Below are 23,304 nucleotides of genomic sequence, written 5' to 3'. Positions count from 1 at the left end.
GCAAAGTAGAAATTAATAGTCCCCAACAATATTCCTTTGTTATCGAAGGGATTAATTTCATGATGACTGTAATTGATATTGACGCTTAAATCTCATTTAAGCCTAAAAATAAATTTTCCAATATTAAGAATTCATGTGAAGTTACATTTACACCAATTTCAAGACTAATTTTAGTATTGAAATAATGTCCAATAATGCATGCAATCACGAATAATTTTATTTACTTCCAATTATTTATGTTTCTGCCCTATCCGAACAAAAGGCAATTATTTCTATAATAATTAGTATGTTTTAATCGACGTTTGTAATCGCTAATATTAATATTATTATCAACACTATTTGATTATAAATTAATTTATTCGGACTAGTTCTGTACTTAAGTACGAAGTTACGTCTCTAAATTCTAAACCGCATTAACAACGGCTCACTAAATACTGCAATAATTTAATTATTGATAAGAAACATCATTAATTTTTTGAGTCAAATTTTATGTTTCAAAAAAGATTATCTCTCAAAAGCCTCGCAGGGCGATAATTTCTTGCAGGGTTCATATTCATGCGGTTTAGCTCCTCTATCGCAATATTGGTCTTGAAGGGCCATTTCTTGTCCGTCCATACACATTATGTTACGTTTCCTCATTGGTTTCTTACCCTAAAATAAAATTTTGTACTCAGACCTCTTAAAACAGCAAGATTTAACGTTGATCAATATATCGAGGTTTGTCTATGTATAGTTTCAAATATTTGAATTTTAATCAATATAAACTTACCCCATCGTAACAAGTAACGGGACACGGCTGCCACGGTCCTACCCACCATTTATAAGGACAGGGGTCATCATTACAAGCTCGTACTTTCTTATTCGGTTTAGCAGTAGGGTCGCACATTTCCTCCGTCACTATACTCGGACTTTCTAGATCTGAGGCAACGGAAGACACAGTGCTTTCTTGACATAAGGGCTTCTTATGTTGAATCCCTGCAAGAGTTATTTTGACTGAGGAGTAATTTAAAGCATTGCAAACTTACCACCTCCACATGTGACTGAACATTGCGACCATTCTTCTATAATCCACTCATATTTTACTTGCTTCGTTACTTCAGGTTTCCAGATTGAATATTTCCATTTTACTCCTGGATTGTAGACTTTGCCTCTGAAGAAAATCTTTAAAAGAACTAGTGAAGATGTTGTTTATTCGCTTGAGAAAGTACTTACAGACACTAAAATAGGCTCATGAATTGGCCCAGGAATTCTAATTTTCTCCAAATTGTGATCTCGTTCATAAAGGGCTTGTGCCCCTGCCACGTTGTATTCCCCAGGTAAAGTTATATGTCTGAAAAACAACTTAAAATACTACTGATCCAGTTGATCTTGCTTAAATAACCACCTTTTTCCATTAAGATAAAACTTCTTCTCTACTGCATTTTCTAGACCTATGTAATTCTCCGATTGATCATTCTCCTCTACAAGGATGTTCCGAGCTCCACTGGGTATCACCACGATCTCCCGATATCCAGGAAGAGCGCTTTGTTTTTTATATTCGTCCTGCATAATGTCACATTTAGTTCCATCTCCTTGGCAAATCCCGCAATCATCCTCTTTAGCTGTGGAATCCACTACCCAATCGCATCCAACTTTCTGAAGCAGTAGCTTGATTTATCCTTACGAACTTCTCTGCGGCGATAAGAACAATACCTTGCATATTCCAGATATGCACACATCTCTGGAGACTACGTTGCAGGGGGTACCATCAGCTGCATAGTCTCCCCATGGTACTATCAACGTTTCGTTTGCGTCACTGCAATAAAGCTGACAAGGATCCGCTGAAACGTTTTTGTTTATTTACGAATTTATTTCATTTCCTCTAAGAGTACCTTGATCGAAATATGGTTGCCATTCGTAATTTTTTCCCTCATAAGTTTTGTTGTTATAAGAAGAGCATTGTAGGGCTCGAAAAGTGGGTTGTCCTTCAGGGCAAGGGTCAGTGTTGCATATTCTATAGCGCTTTCGCTCACCTGCCATACATTTTTTTTTAACTCGTGGTTCTTTTATTTATTAGAAGAGACGTACCTACGCAGAACTTTCCTCCTGCAGTTGGAGTAGGATGATCGCACTCTCTGCTCATAAGCGAAACTCCAGATCCACATGTTCTGGAACACTCCGACCAACTGCTCCACTCCCCCCATCCTCCATCTATGGCTATAGGAGGGTCCATGATAGGGACGCACTTTTGGTCTTCGCACCACTAAATCATAAGTACTGAAATCAAAGTTTCCTGGGATTTTTTTTACCTTATGCTTTCCACAGGAAGTGCCAGGTGCTGCAGGTCTCAGAAGAGTAATACAGGAGTCGTTAATAGTGCACCAAAGACGGGAGCAAATTTCATCCAACTGAGTGCACACCTTGGCGCCTGGAACCCCGAACTGTAGCCTGCAAAGCTTAGTGGTTGAGGTTATTGCAAAGAAATTATGCATAACTTACCTGCATTGATAGTTGGCGTTGTACATGGCTCCAGCTGGTAAGTGTGGATATTGATACTCTTCGATTTCTTGTGGCTTGTCTTCCAGACATTTTCCGAGCCCCTTGCTATAGCAAATTTTAAGAATTTCTATTAATTTTTTTTGCTATTCGCAAGTAGGGCTGATCCGACAAGACAGTGAGTTGCCTCGCCGCCTTTCAAGTCTAATAAACACCTACTGAGATTTGAAAATTCGCTGCTCCCTAACACCCAAAAGGAATTCCGGTATTTGCATTACACCCCAGTGTTCCGTCACACTATCGAAAAACCCTCATATCCGGTTTTACTGAAATGAAAGCCTTTCGTGCATTTATTCTGGATCTAAAAGACTCGAAACGAAAACTACTCCTTTGAGGCTACAGCTTGTCTGATAATGTTTCGAGTACCTGCCGTCATCAGGGAGCTTTGAAAAAAGTTGTAGACGTAAGTAGTTTGCATAATATCGGAAAGATCGAGCTGAAGCGACGAAATTCGGTGCAGATTGATTAAAAGTAAACGGAGTTTTCTAAAGGGCCGTCCGGACCGTGTAAAATCTATTCGAAGGGCATCGATAATGTTCCCGAGCGCATGCTGGAAGCTTTCAACAAGAAATCATGATAAATATTCAGTCTTTGCTACTTAATCAAAATGTTTTTCGAATTTAAGTGGGGCGTCCCGGGCTTTATGTCGCGAAAAAGCATTTTTTATCCTTTATTGGCAGTAGTCAGCCTATGGAAAAGATTAGGTCTCGTTTCGCTCGGATGTTTTAAATACTATTTACCATTAACAGCTTTAGAAATGGGTCTTGTGACATTTGTACCAATGGATTCTGGCCCTTTAGAGCCTAAAATCGCAAATTTGGGAACGTCCCTATCTCGTTCTTTACCGTATTAATCCAAATAGTGATTGTGGGGGGACGAAATTCCCTAGTTGATTCAATTTTCCTCGCCGTTGGTGTGAAATTGCATGAGCCTATGTTATCGTAACACGAATAAACTCTTATTATTCTCACTTTAATAATTTTAACAGAATTACTGGTTTTTCGATTTGAAAAGTAGTGGATCCAAGGACGATAATATTAACAACAATAAAGAACTATTCATGACTAATTAGCAGTTCAATATTTGAGCGTTTTCCTAGCTATGAAATCACTTTTAAACTTAGTAACATCATCCGCTGGTCCTTCCCCTGCTTAAATTAAGGTATAAAATGCCTTCCATTTTGAAACATTGTCTTTATTTTCAGATCAATGCTCTTTTCCTCTCATATAAAAGCCATTTGCCTTGCTGTAATAGGGCTGAAATACCCCATAAAATTAGAATGTAGTAGTACCTACTGCTTGAAGATAAAACCTCAAGCTGGGGCATTTCGAGGCAAATATTATTGCTGTACAGCAGTGATTGACTGCAGCAGTATAGAACGTAATGCCATAGCATCCAGTTCCCAGCTAATGATATGGTAAATATTCATTTGCAAACTAGCAATTTACACAACACGATCTGCATTTTCAGGCGCATATTTCAAATCCTGAATTAGCATAAGTAAACTTTGCCGCGAGGCTCATAGCCTAAAGTGAGATACACGGAAAACAAAAACGCCGGGGATTTTGCATAAATAAGTCAAAGTTGTCACACTGAGCTGTTTATCGTGCCACTTGCTTTCATGGCAGATTATTACGTTTTTAGTTTTAATGAGGTCTTGCCTCTTGCAACTGAGAGAATGGAATTATAGAGGAAATAGTCCGTTGGAAAACTGTCTGATCTGCATAAGTAATTATTGTGGTGAGACCTGTTTCCGAGGAAATGCGAGTCGATTCTAGGGAGAAATGTCTATTTAGGGAGAAGTTTAGGTTCTAGTATTAACCTCTGTTTAGACTAAAGATATGCAAAGTGATCTTTTAAATGATTTATCAGAATTTCAAGTTCCTCAACTGGTCAATTCATCAAAATTCCTGTACATTCTTGGTTAAATGGTGAATGTCAAATGTATTGAATTGTTTCTTGATTACGCAAAGAGCTGTTACAATGGCTTAGAAGTTCAAGTAGATAATGGATATTGCCATGTAAAAATTCAAAGTATATTTGCATGCTGATTAAGGCAATAATTACCGACATTCAATTAAAATAATCAAGATTCTTTAGAAGGACAAGCCTCGCAGGAGCAAATATAAATGGTGAGGAATGTGTAATTTCAAATATAGTGTATGTTCGGTTGCGAATTCGATAATAATTTAAATTTTAAACGGCGCTTATACTAACTATTTGGCATTAATGAAGAAAAATGCATTAAACTGCTTAAAGTTTTGGCATTCTCTCTCACTGGATTTACATCTCTCTTAAAGAACAATCAACTCGATATTAACGAGACTAACTTTGCCTTATAAATAAAATCCGGCAATTCTCTCTCCCGTTCCCCAGACCGACTTTAATTAAAATATCGAAATTCGTTATCGGGGGGCTGGGTGAAACTCACATAATCTTGAATAAATAAGTAAGTTACCGAAGATTTTCTTGCCGCTTGTCAAAGGCAAGTAGAGGGAGCTAATTTGTTTGAAAAACTTTGGACCGAATTTTGATAAGGGTTAGCGAGAGGCCTCATCTGGTGCCCGTTTCAATAAATTAGAATACATTTTATTACTTAAGCCTTTACCTGATGACTTATTAGAAAAGTTGGGTAAACACTTACTCGAGGAAGTTGGTCACTTCGCGTCTGCTGCAATGGGACCAGCTGACTTGAACTGCATCAGCTTCAAAGGCCGGAGTCATAATGTGAAGTTTATTTCCTGCCTTGGACTTGCACCCGATTTTCTCTGTATCATGTAGCATGCCAAAACTAAAATAATAATTTTCGGAAATCGAGGCATTTCTAATGCTTAAACCAACGAGCTTAATCATGCAGTTTGCTACGTGCAAAATTGTAAATAAAATTCACATCGTGGCACGCACACATGCCTTGTTAACTGTGAAAAACCGCTCTATTGGACACAAAGAATCCGCGCTTTCGCATACTGCAAGTTAAGAGACATATTCTATTAGGCCTGACAAGTTATCTTGTTTGCCTTATTTATGTACCACTCTAGCACCTATAAACAACCTTATTCCGGCCATTTAAGGGAAAACTTAATGCGGGTTTTATCTCGTAGTAAAAGCTGCAGTAAAATCGTTGGTTTAAGGCCGGCCCTTAATTATTGGCGTTTTTATGTTGCTTGGAGATGCATAAAATTTGCAACAATTTATGAGCAAAAGAACTTACTTATGTCCCATTTCATGAGCAATGGTATGTGCGGAAGTGATGCCATTGTCCTCGTTTACACTGCAGCTTCTGGACGCCTTGCACATACCACCAATGTGTGCTACTCCTAAAGTACCACACGGTGTGTCGTGGCGGGCGCATATATCTTTCCTGAAGGAACACAAGCATTCAAATTGGGACCAAAACCAAAGTCGGTCCTTACCTGGTTATCAAGATTGCCACATCATAATGGTGAGGATCAGAATCGCTCTTAGGATTGAGGTTTTTTTGCCATTTGCAGAAATTCTTTAAAGTAACGTCAGCATTTGTGGTGGAATTGAATTCCGGTTCGTCTGTGGATTCTTCTAGGACTTTGATTTGGACTACAGCGACGTTGATAAAGTTGCCGATGCTTGGGTCTTGGTAAAAGGAAGAAACCTAAAGCATTTTTAGGTTGAATTAAGGTAGGTAGCACTTGGCCAAAAATAGTTACTGTTGAGAGGCCATATTCAGAGATTTGCTCAAAATGTTTAGTATCATTCATACTGGACTATTCTATACAATATTACACTTCATGTATCACGAGATATTCGCTGACCATTCATGCGCAAAAATATAACCCGAAACGGAGACTGAATCAGGCGTGCTTCAGTAAATGGAGCACTCGAACACTAAATGCGAAATATTGCATCATTTTCAAGCCGTCTTCCATAATACAAATTCAATATCTGAAGCTTGGGCGCGAATTTACGACTAATTTCTGCTTTTATTATCAAAATTTTCATTTACCACCACTGTGTCACTCTTGTGTGATCACATTCAGCGCCATCTATCCCGCATCATCTAGCCGTCTTTGTTTATTAAATGAAATTAGACACTGATGAAGGTCATGGCGTTGATCTTGCTACCCCAAACAGTAAGGCAGGCCATGAATGCAGTTGCCACGTACGTTGCTTTTGGGTTTCGTCTGAAGGCGTGTACCAGAAAAGGATGGTTATATGCGATGCAGCAGTCAATATTAGATTTGTACCGATGCGAATAGTGGTCTGATATAAGGATAATTACGCAAAATGTTTGATATGAAACAGGTATTCGTAGCCTACACGAGATATTCCATTTGTATATTTTTTAGGGAAAATACTAAAACTTTATAAGGATTATTCCATAGAACTATTACTCGACGCTCTAGCTTCAACAAGAGACTTCGAAAGCTGAATTTCCTGCTGCAGCTGGAAGTTCTTGCACGTCAATATGTTGTTCTTCTACACTTCTTGTAGTAGCAGACCTTTTGCGCTTCGGATGGTGGTCTGAAAAAGCGACTTTACAAAGTAATTCTTCTCTATGCATTACCTATGTAGCAATGCTATTAGTGTTCGATGCAGTAAAGCGAGGTTTTGTCCTTCAGCTTTTAGCCTTGAAACCTTTTCCTTTTTCTTTCTTTTCAAGTCTGCTATTTTCCCTCGTAGGAATGCGATTTTATCCTTCGCCACTTCACAATCGTAAAGCAACTTCTGAATTTGTTCCTTTAGATCAACATTTTCGTTCATGTGTGTCTTTATATCGTTTTTTCGCAATTCGAACATTTTCAAGAGACCGCGATGGCTGACCAAGAGTTCTTCATATTTAAATTGGAGATTTACTAGGCTCACATTGGACATCATGGAACCTATTGCAGTGCAAAAGTATCGTTTTTATACTGAAGGCTTTTTTGTAGTAGCAAGGTACGTCGCAGATTCTAATAGAAAAGGCTAAAGTTCCGACTCTATTTTAGTCTCTTTCAAATTCATATTACTATAGAGAGATACCCTGTTGACTATATTTCTTCGGAAGACTAAAATATTAGTCGTAATGTGGGCGTTCTTCGTAGTAATATAGAGTTTTATCAATCTGCTACTGGCTCTGCTGCCCCAAGGACGCTGTCGCATATCATGTTTCATATAATAAACGAGTTACTAAGATTAGTCGTTCAACACCCTTTAGACAAATCCTCTTCGTCATTCTTTAGCTTAACAATTTTCGTAATCGGCTGGTTCCTAACGTATATATGTCCTCGGATGGGTTTGTTACGAGGAGAAAGTTTCTTATTTTTCATTTTGCCAGAAAAATGTTATCTTCATGAAAGTTTTTGCCTGTTCCAAAACGGCTGAATCAGTTCTCACCGGTTCAATTTTCCTTTTCCTTGCAGAGAAATATCCAAAAGATAAAGGTGATAAAGCAATTCGTTGAGTTAAAGAAGAATTTAATTAAAAGTTTTCACACATTTACAGCTTAAAATTTTCTGCACAATAACTGATCAAGAAATTGGCAACTGTGACGGGCTCCGTGTTAGATGTAAAGAAAACTAAGATAGCTCGAGATGAAGACAACTCTACGACTCTTATTGTAATGGATTCGGTTCAAAATAATCGCAAATTTTCTTTACTGTGAAGGTCGCTGTAGATAGGAATTTGCAAGAGACACATATTCAAAAAGCAATGAAGCAATTGAAAATTCATTCCTTTAAACTAATTTTTAATTATAATTTTGAGCCAGGAAATTAAACAAACCGTTTTGATTTTTGCTTGATAATGAGCGCTCCAATGATGGCGAATCAATACATTAAAACAGGTTTTCCACCAGTGGTACTGTTCAACTTAGCATATAACATACCGGAGCCGTCATCATAATCCTTATTTCTGAATCGCGGTAAATAGCAATTTTGGCTAATGTGAACGTATAATATAAAATTTCTTATCAAGGTATAATTGGACCATATTTTTTGTGTGTGAAATTTTTATTTGCAGTTTACATTTTTTCGTTGAATTATTGTAATAAACATAATTAATTACGGTTATCATCAAAACCATGAATTAATTTTTGGACTTATTTCTCTGTAACGAAAATAAACATTGAAACGGTCAAAATTGATTTCATCGTGTTGGAACGAGTAGAAGGTTTCATGAAGGATACATTTTTCCTGTAAAATAAAAAATAAAACACTTTCCCCTCTTGACAACCTCAGCAGGGGGCCTACTGTAGAAGAACTGTAAAAAATGGTGAGCTTCGCAGGCTTTTTCAACACGTGGGGAAGACCTGATAGACTTGAACACAAAATCAATTTGCCGAAATACACTTCCTCCGAAAATTGGTCCCTAGTGCCAACTAAATTCGAGGCAAAAACTGCCCCAAAAACCCTGCAAAGCGTAAGAAAGAGAGCTAAAAGAGCAGGTCTAACAATGTTAAGCCTCATTTAAGGCCGTTAAACCTAGAAACGAAACCATCGACAAATAATCCGTTCAATTTCTAGCTTTCAAGCTTTCTAAGCTTTTATGCTACTTGCTGTTGTCAAAGGGCTGCGCAATACTCCCGAAAGCTTTTAACGCCTTTACGGGATATCGAAAATCTATTTCAGCTGCGGCCTCATTGTATTAAAGAGCTTACCATGTTCATCAAAGTCAGGATGTATGTTTCGATTTCTCCATCTTTGTGGAACTCCACCATGCTCAAGTCAGCCACGATGGCTGTTTCTACGTAGTGAGGCTGGCTGACTGATCTTCGTTCCCTAACTGCGTTCACATGCTTATACTTAAGCTTCTTCATTTGAGAGTGCTTGATGCTTGGGATTTTCACCTTTGAGTGATGCTTCTGCTTCCTCTCCTGGACTCTAATTTTGCCCAGCTGCTTCTGCCATTCCAGCCTGAAATATCGAATGCTTTAGAACTCGCCTCGTCATCCAAGGCAACTTACTCTGTCCATCGCTTCGGATCCCGGGTGCCACAGTTCGACTCGTGGTGGTACTTTTTGCGCCTCTTTTTCTTCCGTTTCTTCGTTGCCACCGGCATACTGTTGATAACCGCCGATCGTTTGTAAATTAAGTGCTTATGCCCTGGAGCAATGGAAGATTTCTCTGGGTGATAAGCGGGTTCCAGGTAGTACTTCCCGTCTTTCGTTTGGATCATGCCAGCCTGAAAACAAACACGCAAATAGCGACGTACTAATGAAGTATTTGCATCTAAATAGTGATTAGCAGAACTAAGAGAAACCTTTTTTGCGACTTTCTTGCCGACATTTCAGCATGCAAATTGGAGCAAATTGGCCGCAATGTGCGGTTGTGTGTTTTCCATTAATGATGCAGTTACCTGGCGGTACTGAGACCCATTTAATAAATTAATCGCAGGTTCTCATTAAATGCCGCTAGTCGTTATTCATATCTCTGAAATTATAGGAGGCTGCCGTTTATGTTAAATGCTCACTATAAATTGTTTCTTTATTCAAGTTGGGATTATATGGTGATCATGCATGAAATGACATGTTTTGATGCATCGTAATGACCATCATAATCCGACTGCGTGGATTAAAGTTAACTTCCGCTTTATAGGTTTATAAGGGCTTCTAATATTTTTCATAGGGACCACTTAAAAGGGTCTCCCCAACGAAAATATTTCTACCATTTCCAATAAAACGTGTTCCTCATCCGACAATAGCGCCCTTAAGAGGGTCATTTCTTTGTACCTGTCCCTTCCATATTCCCGGCCTTTATCGTATCTCATTTCAATGCGAGAGAGTCATTATTATTTAAAAGGAAGAGCACTTATATCGGACGTTATGGCCAGACGTCGCAGTTATTTACGCACCTTCAATAAATTACAAATTACATTTTTTTTTAAATTCTTTTATACTCACCAAACCGTTGCAAGCTGAAATGGCCACCCTGCTGTTTTGGTCTCCATGGATAAATCCCTGGTAGTGGCAATGCCTGCTGGCATGTTTCAGCTTCCTTCTAAAGTGTTTGTGCTTGCCTCTATATTCAACGATAACATTTGGAGCCAGGAATTCGATGCTGGGGGTCAGAATGAGATGATGGTCCTGGTCAAAGATCGAAAGATTGATTCTGAGGTATTCAGCTGGGTCGGCGTTGTGATGATGGGTCAAGTTTCGGGACAGGTCGCCGTTGTGGTTTATCTTTATCGGTATCGTTTCATGGGCTTCCGACAGTTCGTTTGTGTAGAGGCCTGGAAGATTTATCGATTAGATAGTTAGATAATTGAGGAAATAGGTTTTAAGATATCTCATAGGTATCAAAGGACTTCAGAAAGATTAATGGTAGTTATTTTTACAAACAGTGGCTCTACGCGTTGCCGAGGTGTTGGTCCTGACGGTTTGAATGGCTCTTGTACTTCCCGCTGTGTAGTTTGAAGTTTTTCGTCTAAATTCCATGTCATCTGTGGATTCCTATTACCCATTTACCAACTTTGGAATATGATTTTTAGCCACAGCAATCAACAGGCACTAAAATTAGAGCGATGATACCTATCATGTCTCCCCATGAGCTGTCTTGGCTGCATTTACAAACCTATTGGGTTTCCTTTGAACGTTTCTTGCAAACCCGGTAGCCAGCACGACAAAGACAGACACAATGCAGGAACCGAGCCCAATCCAAGTCGGTTTAATGGCGACCATAGATGGGTGTCACCTTTTATTGAATTTCATGTAATTACTCGACGTATTTGTTGTACGTGTCTTGTTGGGGGCTAATTGATCGGAACGGGTTTAATCGTGGCGATTATGCAAGTTAAATGGTGTGGGTACACGTGAACCCGGCTCAAACCGATAGATTTATCGGCGCATGCAGGATTAGAATCACAGTTTTTTTTGCTTTGCGATGGAAATAAAAGCAATGGATTAACACAATTACACAAGAACTCTATTTAGCAGCCTCGCAAACCTATAATGTGTCATAAATTATTCCAACTATCCTCGTAAATTTGGGCCGGCGTTATTTCTATGGCTCCGTATTACCATGAAAACGATGCTATTGTCTCTCACGATTTGTGGGAGGTGTAAACTAAATCATATTCTCATTCATGCTCGACTATTCTATACAATATCACACTTCATTTATCACGGAATATTCGCTGACCATTCATGCGCAAAAATATAACCCGAAAATGAGACTGAATCAGACATATTTTAGTAAATGGCGCACTCAAACACTAAATGCAAAATATAGTACCGATTTCGGGCCTTCTAATATAATTCAAATTCAATATCCGAAACTTGGGTATGAATTTGCGATTAATTTTTGCTTTTATTATCAAAATTTTCATTTACCACCACTGTGTCAATCTCGTGTGATCACATTCAGCGCCACCTATCCCGCATCATCTAGCCGTCTTTGTTTATTAAATGAAATTAGACGATGATGAAGGTCATGGCGTTGATCTTGCTACCCCAAATAGTAAAGCAGGCCACGAATGCAGTTCCACGTACGTTGCTTTCGGGTTTCGTCTGAAGGCGTGTACCAGAAAAGGATGGTTATATGCGATGCAGCAGTCAATATTAGATTTGTACCGATGCGAATAGTGGTCTGATATAAGGATAATTACGCAAAATGTTTGATATGAAACAGGTATTCGTAGCCTACACGAGGTATTCCATTTGTATATTTATTGTTGCAAATACTAAAACTTTCTAAGGACTATCCCATTGAACTATTACTCGATGTTCTAGCTTCAACAACAGACTTCAAAAGTTGAATCTCCTGCTGGAGCTGGAAGTTCTTGTATGTCAACATGTTATTCTTCTGCACTTCTTGCAGTAACAGACCTTTTTCGCTTCGGATGGTGGTCTGCAAAAGCGACTTTACAAAGTCATTCTTCTCTATGCATTGCCTATGCAGCAATGCTACTAGTCTTCGATGCAGTAGAGCGAGGTTTTGTCCTTCAGCTTTTAGCCTTGAAACCTTTTCCTTTTTCTTTCTTTTCAAGTCTGCTATTTTCCCTCGTAGAAATGTGATTTTATCCTTCGCCACTTCACAATCGTAAATCAACTTCTGGATTTGTTTCTTTAGATCAACATTTTCGTTCATCTGTGTCTTTATATCGTTGTTTCGCAATTCGAACATTTTCAAGAGACCGCGATGGCTGACCAAGAGTTCCTCGTATTTAAATTGGAGATTTACTAGGCTCACAGTGGACATCGTGGGACCTATTTCAGGGTATAAGCATTATTTTTATACTGAAAGCTTTTGTATAATATATAGTAGGATAGTTTGCAAGCCCCAACAGAAAACGCCAATGTTGCACCTATAGTTTAGTCTCTCTCTAATACATATTCGTATAGAGAGATGCCCAGTTGACCATCTTGCTTCGGAAGATTAAAATATTGGTTGACATGGGCGTTTTTCGTTGCAATATAGAGTTTTATTTTCCTCAACCTGCTGCAGGTTCTACTGCTGTAAAGACGCTGTCGTGTATCATGTTTCATGTAATAAACAAATTACCAAGGCTAGCCGTTGAACACCCTCTAGACAAATCTCCTTCGTCATTCCTTAGCTCAACAATATCCATAATCTGCTGGTTCCTTTGTAAAGCCTCCTGCAGCTGCAGTTCCAACGAGCTCCTCTTGACCGCCTCCATCCTGAGAGCCATCAACAGTAAATAATCATTCTTCTGGGAATTCACAAAGGTCTTGTCTAGAGTTTTTATAAGGTTGTCGATCCGCTTTAGGTTCAATATAAGTCTGGTGTTTGAGCTTGATCTTTGCCACGTGGTAATCTGTTTACCAGCTTTAAGCATAACACGTTATAGGGACAATATTCGTTTTAGACACGATCGCACAGGGGTAAAGCTAGGTTTTCTTTCAGCGGTTTATTTGGGATTTTGAGGGGAAATATATTCATGGGAGCCGGGTTGACATGTGACAACTTCTGGATCCGCGTTGAAGGTTGAAGTCGAGAGGAAGTTAAATGATGAAGGGGGTAGATATGCAAACAATGGTTAGTTGGTTACACGCAGAAAACGTTTTATTGCTGTAGGATTGGTGAAGTATTGTGGCTTTTCAATGTTTTTTCACTATAACACTTTGGATTTGTAGGTTTGCAAAACGTTCCACTTGAAAGTCATAAATTTTTGAGTTATCTAATGAAATTCCTGACCAATGCGGATTTTCTTGTATTTTACGTAAAATAGTTTTTCTCGACGTGTACTTGTGTCAATTAAGCAATAGTTGCTTTATCTCTCCACAGCTTCAGTTTGTTTCTGCATGTGCTAATCCTGCAATTTTGCCAAGCAGTTTTGCTCGCGTGGGACAGGATTAAGCTAAAATATGTGCCTAATCCTACTTTATTCCGCTTTATGCATTGGTGGGATTTAAAGATTTTGCGAGTCTTGTTGCCGTTTTGTGGCCCATTTTGTGACTATTTTTCACCTTCTCCTCGTAACTGCACACCAATCCCCTACTTATTTACCAATTAAGGAGAAAGAGGAGCGGCATACTGTTGTGAAGTGGGATAAACTTGTGAGAAAAACCGGCCAATCGACGTGAAATTAAATGCAATAACTTCTAATACTATTTAATAATTCGACAGCTCAAGTGCACTGGCGCGGCTAACAACGATTAATTATGTATAAGGATAATGAATATATTATTGTTCAGGTGTTGGTTATGTAAAAACAAAATGACTGCGCTACCAGGAAGTGAACGGAGTGGAAAACCTCGTGGTATTTAAATTTTTCGCGGAAATTCTAGCCCAAAATGGAAATTGACTTTAATTGGAAAAAAGGCCTTGTCAGTCTTATAGATACCAGAGGTATTGAGTTACAGTTGAGGTTTTTTTCTAGTGTAACCTGAACCAATTTAAGCAGGAAAACGAAGCAAAAAACAAATTAGTCATGCCGCTGGTCTTGGCTTCCGAATAAAAAGAGTCATCCATCATGTAATTAAATTTAATTTAAATAAATTACTTAAGAAGTTTTTTCCTTCGTCATTAAGACGTCCAAATTTTTCTATGTGAAGGACTCGGAGGATGGTGACTGGTTAATCTGACTTAACGGCAACACGTACCAGAGTTATAACTGGGCGGATTTTTAACGATTTAGCATTTCTAGCAAGCTCCCAGGAAAATTAAGGAAAATAATTAGTATTCTTAATTAGTGTTTGCCTCAAGCTTGGTGTCAATTTTGTCGATGGCTTATAGAAGTTTTTAATTGGGACGAGCAAAGAGATTATTCTTCAATTTTATTGGCTCCCAGAGACTTGGAAAACAAAGTTTGCGTGATTGCCAAATCCAACGTTCAAATTTTTAATGCGTAATGAGAGAGTCCCCCCCCCCCCCCTCGTCATCCCTCTTTTACGAACCTCAAAGGGCAAAATTTATAAAAATTCGAACTTCCAATCTGCGAAAATCGATCAACAGAAGTCAAACTCTTGATTGCTTGCCGCCAGACTACGCATGGTTCAGCATTAAAAACCAATAAAACGGAGCATTACAAGTTGACATAACAAGAATACAATTTGCATTATTTCGGTATTAGTCCCTATCGCTCAAGCGCTTGTAAAGGGAAACAAGTGGCACAATGTGCATTTTGAGTTAAGTTCATAACTTAGTCGTAGGCTTATGTACCGGGAGCACAGACATACTTTGGACATGGGAGATTGACATGGGAAATCGGTATTTTTTTTTTTTTTATCAATTGACCAACTGAAAAGCATTTACATGGAGGTCATAGTACTCAAGAGCGGCCATCATTCCGCAATTTTTTTCATTCTTCTAATTGGAGCAGTTTTAACTCGAAACGCTTTCAAACTTAAAAAAATTAAATTTCCCGCGTAACCGTTCGAGGCCACGATTGATCAGAATCAAGGTCAAAATCAAGCAAACACAAGGTCGCCAATAACATAAGCGGAAAACCCCATGTCCAATGATTTTTTTCTTTTTTAAGTTAATTTTTTTGATATATGCAACAAAAAAAAATAAATAAAAAAAAAATAACTACCCACCCATTAAACTTCAACCAATCAAGGAAGCAAACAAAAACAAAAAATTTAAACGTTTTTTGCAAAAATATTTACAATATTTGCTCGAAGAGACTCCCGACCAATCTAACCAATGGTGGTCTGGAACTTTTACGAGGGGCATTCAAATTTTTGAAATTTGGAGGCATTGTGAATTAAAACGGCTCTAATTAGAAGATTGAAAAATAACGGGATGATAGCCGGTTTTGAACACTATAATTTCCATATAAATTTTTTGTCAATTGGATAATCTATGTAGGCACAAAAAAATAAAAACCTATTTCCCATGTTAATCTCCTATGTCCGGGATTCGCTTGGACTCTCGGTGTAATAACTTAACCTGGGCTTAATTTAGTCGTTGGAGTTAATTTTCGAAATTCCAAAAAAAGTAGAATTTTCCACAATTCTCAGGTGGTTTATGACTCAAATATACATTTTGCGACTTGCCCCCCTTTGCACGCGAGCAAAATATTCCGTACACAAACCAGTTGGAGATGAATCATGCTCTGGTGAGCTCGTCATAGCCTAAAACGTTTTGAATTGTTGCAAATGCTGATAGGACCTGCCCGTTCAGCGCCAGACTCAATATCGAGAATTCTATGTCTGCCCCCAGCTTCATCTGGAAAGTAACATGACGGTGTGGAAGTGATTGAAAATCGTCAGATCCAGAAGTGGTGGATTGGGGAGAGGAAAGGTCTCATCCCAGAGCTTCGCGTTTCCCTATTTGCTATTATTATTCGTAAGTGGGTAATTCGAAAAATCGCACAACACACAAGGAGCTAGTTCTAAGCTACAGGGAAAAGCAGAATTTTTGGCGTCCCAAACATTGCGAAAATACTCTACTTAAATCTTGAAGTCACAACTTTATGGGAGCATAATTAAAATTTTAATTAAATTTCGGATTTCATCAAATTTTTAAGTCAATAAATTGTTTAATTTAATTATTTATCTCCATTCTATTGATAGTCAATCTGCTATCAATCCTAATTTATTTATAAAAAAAAGTTAAATAATTCAAGATGATTAATCCCGTGACAGTAAAATAAATGCTTGCGTATTGCAGCTAATCGTTTGAATAGTAAAGAGCACCTGTTTAAGTGTTTTTCCATCGAAATCCCAATGGCGTTTCCTTATTTACTATAGAATTCTTTGTATACATAACGCTCGCCACATTTCTAAATGGAAACCGGATAAGTTTTCCTTTCTCTAGCTAGTCGCACGCAAAAACAGTAATGAAAAAGTATGGGAGCTGGGAACCTGGCAAAGGGGCCTGGATTTTCATCTTAAAAGCGCCCTAAATCATCGGTTTGGGGCTGGAGAAACCGAAAGTGATACGTCACCGTGTCGTTTCACCCGAAAACAATAATAATTGATAAAGTTTGTATTAGCATCAGAGTTTTGATTTATGGAGACCATTTGGTGTGCCAAAAAATATACAGGATGTTTCTAAAAATGTAGGCAGTGCTCCGGAAAAGAAAAGTTCTTGTCGAAAGATTGTACTTATGGTTATAAATTGTTTTCCATAAACTTACCCTTACGGAAACACAGCTCTACAAAATTTTATAGCGAAAATTATATTTTCTAAATAACTTTTATTCCAATTGAGGGAATATAATTAATGTGTATCAAAATAATAAATTTATTTTTCACAATTTTAACACAAACATATTGTTTATTTCAGTATCTAGGTGATATATCTAGAACAACACGCACAATTCCATTACTTTTGCAAAATTGACCTTATGACAAAATGATGTTTTTCTGGAAAATGGTTAGGTCTACGTACACTAATAAAGAGTAAATTTTTTCCTTTGCTACGCCGCAAATCTAAGAAACTATTTAACGGTCGAAAAACGCAATATCTTAAAAGTTTAGATGTAAGGAAGATGTAAGTAGCCTCCCCTTTGCCTTCCTGAAGATGCAGATGGAAGTCTTAGGGTCTATGTTATTAACTTTGGTTGACACATGAGTGACCCAAAATTAATGAAATTTCAATAACCGAAATGAAAAATTATTTTAAAAATACCATTTTCGTTATCAAGTTTTGAAGAGCTATATTTTCGTGAGGGTAGATTTTTCGAAAACAATTTGAAAGAATAAGGACAATCTTTTGGCAAGAACTTTTCATTTTCTCGCTATTGCCCAGGTTTTAGGAAACACCTTATGTATGAAAAGACATGAGCCACGGCGCCGGAGTCAAAAGAAAGGTACAATAGTGTGCATACGTGAAGAAATGTACACGTGGTGATCTCACTGGTGAACACTCTTTTTTAGGCACTTAGCTGGTACAACATTTTTACTGGTATTTATCAATATTTCTACCAATTGAATGGTTAGGGTGACATATGACTTTAAATCACCAAAAATTGATGGTTTCTTAAAAAAATTGTTCTTTGATGTTGTAATATGTGATTTTTTACAAGAAATTAAATATTTTAACTTATTTTCCATATACGTATATGAAAGCTTTCCGACCGTCTGAATAAGGACCATAGACTGAATGAGGGTACCGGGTGGGGTAAAATAACACAAAAAACAATTGAATATTATTTTAAACAATATAATGAAACCTACCTTAACTTAACCATAACCAAATCCACCATATGCGTTTTAACAGTTTCTCAATTATGTTATTCAAGGTGAGTCATCAACAATTGAAGTTTGGAGATACTTTGCGGGAAATGGTGAAAATTGCAGAAAATATCCTTTATCTGAAAGTTGATAGCTTCGAATATACAAAGTATTTAAAGTTAACATTTTAATTCATTTTGTCACTATTCTGAAAATATTGATGTTAGACAATTGAACATGTGTAAAGTATGTTTCTTTAGGTGATGAATGAAATACATTTTGCAATTTCCGTGTTCCTAATAGAGGGCGCTATTTACAGTCAATTTTACAGAATTAACAAACAATAACTTTTTATCCTGTATGTTTACCATAAAATTTCACTTAAAATCTGAAAGGGCAATCATTTTTCCATTAATTATGTATTTGTGTTTCAATTCGATATCTCGATCTGTTTTCGAGAAAAATGTATTCAGGGAACACTATGTTTAATTTTGATCATTTATAATAATCTACTGGAAAAGTTGAAATTCCAAAACGTACCTTATTCGTCATTTAAAACAAGCATAACTTTACAAATTTTAAAATGTCTAACTTAGATATTTTCAGTGTAATGACGAAAAAATTAATTAACATTTTAATTTTCGACGTTCTGTATATGTATATCTAAAACCATCAAATTTCAGATAAAACATATTTTATTCAATCGTCACCATTCAATATGTCCTGTCCATTCAATATGTCCATTGCATGTTGCTCTTTATTTGGGTAAGGATGCTATGGTTGGGTTAGGTTTCATTATATTATTTATTATATTTTGCCATTGTTTTTTCGTTTTATTTTTCCCTACTCAGTGCCCCTATTTATTCTACAGGCCCGAGAGCTTGCACATGCGTATACGAAAAATAAATTTGAAAATGCACCATTTTTTGTATTGAATCACGTACTCGTATTATAATATTAAGAAAGTAATTTTTTTAAGGGAAGAACCATACATTTTTTGTTGGTTAAAGTTATATGAACTCATCGTTAGATTTTACCAACGAAGCTCAATTATAGTTAAGAAGGTTAGTTTTGCACGAAACCATGTCTCTGAGGCTGCAAAATAAGGATGCTCCGAAGGTGATTATCCTGTCCATAATCCTCTTGCCGGCCATTATGCGGAATCACCCCACTTTAGCCTACGAGAAAGGTCATACATATTTCTGGTTCCTTAATCCAGACCAATCAACGCATACGTGTTCCTTGGCCCTTTGAATCGGATCAACATTGCATCAACCTCAAGAGAATCACGCCAAGAATTACTGTTGAAAACCCTTGAAAGCGCTCTTACCTATTACGCGAAAACTAGGAGAAATGAGCATAAGGATTTCTATTGTAATTAAGCCCTAATGACTAGTAGATTCAATAATACACGTGATGCTCGACATGAAAAAGGAGATTTCGCACCACCAAATATAGCGAAACTTGTTGTTTACGATTTTGCAATAAAACGCTTTTTGCGGTTATTACTGGAAAATCAATGAAGGTAAGATAGCAAAGAATTATTTCGTGTGATTGGTAGGTTCATCTTATTTCTACTGAAAATATAGAAAACATCGCGTTTCCAGGACTTAAAGCGAACCACATCAAACGCTGTATTGAAAAAGCATTGAAAACGTTCTTACATTAATCGTTATTTTAATTGAAAACTGGGAAAATTGAGATAGGTATAGAGATTTCTATTGATAATTTATCCCTAATGACTATCAGTAGAGTTTTAAGCGCGAAAGTGGAGTTTTCGCGCTCCAACTATAGAGAAAGTAACAATAACCGATTAAGGTGTCATTATTGTCACCCTTTTGATTTATGGACAAAGTTTGCCGCGAAAGCATGGGTCAAGATGCAGACAGTTTGTGTTGGAATTTAATAAATCCTTTTATAACAGTTTAGGAGGATGTAGTAATACAAAAGGGGTTTGGTGTCCTTCTGGACATAGGACCGAAAGAATGCGCCTATAAAATTGTTTTATTCCCATTCTAAGACGTCTAGGGCAAACATAAAAGTAGCCAAAGTGCTACTTAATCATTTTTCTTTGTAAAAACACTGCTGGAAAGTTCGCGGGTTTATGGCCCATCCAACAAGAGCAGACATTTCCAGCCTTCCAGAAATATAAAGCCTTATCACTTAATACGTCCCTATGATGTATTGCAAGGGCCATAAAAGTTTTTGCTACTGTAAAGACCTTATAAGCATTAAAGCATCAAAAATATTGTTTGTCAGGAGATTACAACGCAGTTTCTGCCTTTTACGTAGGCTTCATCAAGCCAATCACGATCTGTAGATTTTCAATCAGATATAGGAGACACCCACCATGCAACTGATGCTGTTTATGATACCGTGATCAATTAGGTTGCAAACAATGGTGTGCACTAAATGGCCATCTTTTGGAGGTGTTAACGGACACCCTAAATATGTGGGCAGCTTATTCCCATTAGTCGCTAATTAATCCATTAAACTCTAGTAGTTTAATTTGCGGATATAACAATGTATTTAAAGCCAACGTCTTGTTTGTCCTGGACAAATTTGGAAAAAAGCAATTAATAGATATAAATTAGATATCTGCCCATAAAACCTACTCACTAATTATTGCCAAACCAAACACAAACACCTTCTAGGAAATTTTCAGCAAAATCACGCCGCATGATCGATGTTTCCAGTTCCCAGAAAATGGTGCAACACCCATTTCCGCTTGCAGGAGGTTCCTGGAACCCTCAGAAGAAACGACTACCCAAATGTTTTGGGCGTAACATTCGGGGGACTAATAAGCGGCAGTATCGATATGCAAATTTCGTTATCGGACCGAGTATGGTACCGTGGGCGGTACACAAACACGAGAATGAAAAAAACTGATATGGTACTTTAAGTCTTCATTAAGCATCCTTCGTGTTATCTGGTTGTAAGTCTTGCAGACATCTCAGGGGCCGTGGGTCGCACCAACTACTGTGGGCGATCAACACCAATTCACGCCATTGCTCAAAAGTGTTTTGCATTAGAATTAGGTATAACCGAAGTGTACGAGGACTCAGATAAAAATGGAACCAAATGTGAGTGAAATCGAGAAAATAATTGGGGAAGCGATCGAGAAATGTCAAAATGATTAGCGAACCTCTTGCAAATCTCTTCAGAGTTGTTGCTGACGGGACGCGCTTCAAGCGGGAAGTGAAATGTTCTTTCAGATTTTTGAAGAAAGCAATGGTAAACTGGCCACGTGCTCGCTTAATGTGTCAAAATTTGAGCCTGATCCTTGTCAAAGCAGTAGCGACATTGACACTTCTTCGCACTGTCCAAAATGTGTCGAATAGGATCGCGAGTGTGTTATCCTCGATTGAAGGAAATTTTTATAACCAAAATATGTCAAAATTTTTCTAATCCGTATTGGCAACACCGCTCGTTTAATATCAATGGTGGATGGAAAAGTGATGACTTTCATTCGCACAAAAGCTGTCCAGTTACGCACCAACTTTGCCTTTTAGACACGTCAAAATTCCGTGAAATAGTTATCAAAATTTAGCGATGTTGCCACTTTTTAAATTTTCTAAGGTGTTGACGAACATGTTGGAATTGATCCAATGAAAGTTTCGAAATCATGCGCTCCCGAAGGCTCGAGGAACATAGATCTATCTGTACGGGAACGTCCCCGGAAAGTAATGTTTAGCCCAATTGCTTGAGCAGTCCTTATAGAACCGTCTACGACTGGAAACAGATATGAATATTTCCGGGCATTGCAAGCGGCGACATTTAACAGGTGTAACCAGTAAAAATGTCCGTGTCAAAGAGAATTATACAGTTAGACGTGAATTTACGGCCTTGCGTCTTATGATATAAATTTTAATCAATCTGAGCCGCATTTTATCTCCTCTATATCGGGTTATAAATTATGATGGCGAACTGAAAACGAGGATGGTCCGAGCCGGCCGTAATTTGTCTTCTTCTGGTCAGCTGCATGCATGGGCTATTTAATGGGAAAAAACGAGCACTTACCCTTATACCTCGGTTTGTCAGAAACAAGTCCTTGACACAAAGTCCATGTTAACACCCACCACAAGATTCCTTGGGGCCCCACTGCGGAGGGGCCCATTTTACGCGCGATGCACTTAAGTGATTTCAAACCGAACCGACTTGAACGGACAACAGTTTGTTCGGACACAATCGACACTCAACGATATTTTACTGAAGACTGTGAAAAAGTCATAATTCAAATTAGCTTCGATGGTGCTTGTTTTGACTTTAAAAAATAAACAAAATTCACTTCCAGACTCGTTTGGTTTGTAGGAGCAGCAATTATTTTTATCAATTTTTAAACATGATTACTACTCATCCGCATTGGCGAAATCTCACGCAGATATTCGTTGATTAATAATTACACGCACTACAATGGGATTGGATTAGTTTGCTTTGGAGGTAATTCCGAGCACTCACGTAATGGCCTCGATGAAGGGTAAATTGTGTTTGCTCAACAAAACAGGCGAAATCGAAAGTTCGGAATTGAAATTGAAAACCCACACTTTTAGGATGCAGTAATAAATGTTTGAGAGGCCCATTAGTAAACATATTCCAAATAGTCTTTTAAGATGATGGGTCTGGCGTCTGGGAATAGAGAGCTCTTGAAGGAGCCACAACACGCTACGACTGCTCCGGGGAGATGAAAAACATTTTTTTTTTTTAGATTAACGTGAAACCATCGTCATGGTAGAATTCATTGGCGTGCTTACCGAGGCCCGCCTGCGCACGCCTCTGATTTTGAACTTTTGAAATTTCACATTTTCGTGCGGAATGAGTTTCGACATTTTCTATTGCAAAAGTCAGCTCAAATTTTCGGGAAATTTATCCTTTTAAGAGAGCTTCGAGCGAGGCGCTCTTAGTAGAGATAACTCTCTGGCCTTTAAGCTACTGATTTTGATTGTCTTCTTTGTAGAAAATAATTTTGTTTTTTAAGGAAATTTCGAAAATAATTTTTTTGGAGAAGCTCAGTGGAGTGCACAGCGAATTTCCAAGTTAATTAGCTCTTAAGGGGGGTTCAAAAGTACACCAGTTCCTGTACTAGCAAATTTCCAACTGAAGCTAACTAAATGCCTGATATTATTCCATGCTCCCTGTGGCACTGCCTTAAGCGTTTCTCTATTTTGCAAATGAGTTTCGAGCTCTCTGCAGCTTTAAAGAGAATCCGAAGAAATTATTCTGTATCCTGAATTCCA

The 23,304-nt window shown here is 37.8% G+C and overlaps 2 protein-coding genes and 1 pseudogene across 2 annotated transcripts; all 3 read right to left on the bottom strand.

Moving 5' to 3' along the window:
* Positions 1-195: 195 nt before the first annotated feature.
* On the bottom strand, positions 196-22,738 carry AdamTS-B (ADAM metallopeptidase with thrombospondin type 1 motif B). Its single transcript, XM_066290767.1, has 17 exons — positions 22,091-22,738; positions 10,388-10,716; positions 9,452-9,669; positions 9,146-9,401; positions 5,949-6,163; positions 5,747-5,896; positions 5,180-5,326; positions 2,479-2,583; positions 2,289-2,427; positions 2,068-2,242; positions 1,872-2,012; positions 1,693-1,820; positions 1,385-1,635; positions 1,213-1,330; positions 1,026-1,161; positions 770-975; positions 196-651 (listed from the first exon to the last, which is right to left on the bottom strand). Exons 1-17 carry the CDS (start codon positions 22,185-22,187, stop codon positions 505-507), a joined length of 2,958 nt encoding a protein of 985 aa, XP_066146864.1. The 5' UTR covers positions 22,188-22,738; the 3' UTR covers positions 196-504.
* LOC136343751 (uncharacterized) lies at positions 6,883-7,996 on the bottom strand (annotated as a pseudogene).
* On the bottom strand, positions 11,822-13,665 carry LOC136343535 (uncharacterized). The gene is made up of 2 exons (XM_066290305.1): positions 12,987-13,665; positions 11,822-12,691 (listed from the first exon to the last, which is right to left on the bottom strand). The coding sequence occupies exons 1-2, from the start codon at positions 13,279-13,281 to the stop codon at positions 12,183-12,185; spliced, it is 804 nt and encodes a 267-aa protein (XP_066146402.1). The 5' UTR covers positions 13,282-13,665; the 3' UTR covers positions 11,822-12,182.
* Positions 22,739-23,304: the final 566 nt, after the last annotated feature.

Source organism: Euwallacea fornicatus, chromosome 15, assembly GCF_040115645.1.
Source record: "Euwallacea fornicatus isolate EFF26 chromosome 15, ASM4011564v1, whole genome shotgun sequence".
Taxonomy (NCBI): domain Eukaryota; kingdom Metazoa; phylum Arthropoda; class Insecta; order Coleoptera; family Curculionidae; genus Euwallacea; species Euwallacea fornicatus.
The sequence above is the reverse complement of the archived record's forward strand: the minus strand, read 5'-3'. Positions and strand labels throughout refer to the sequence as shown.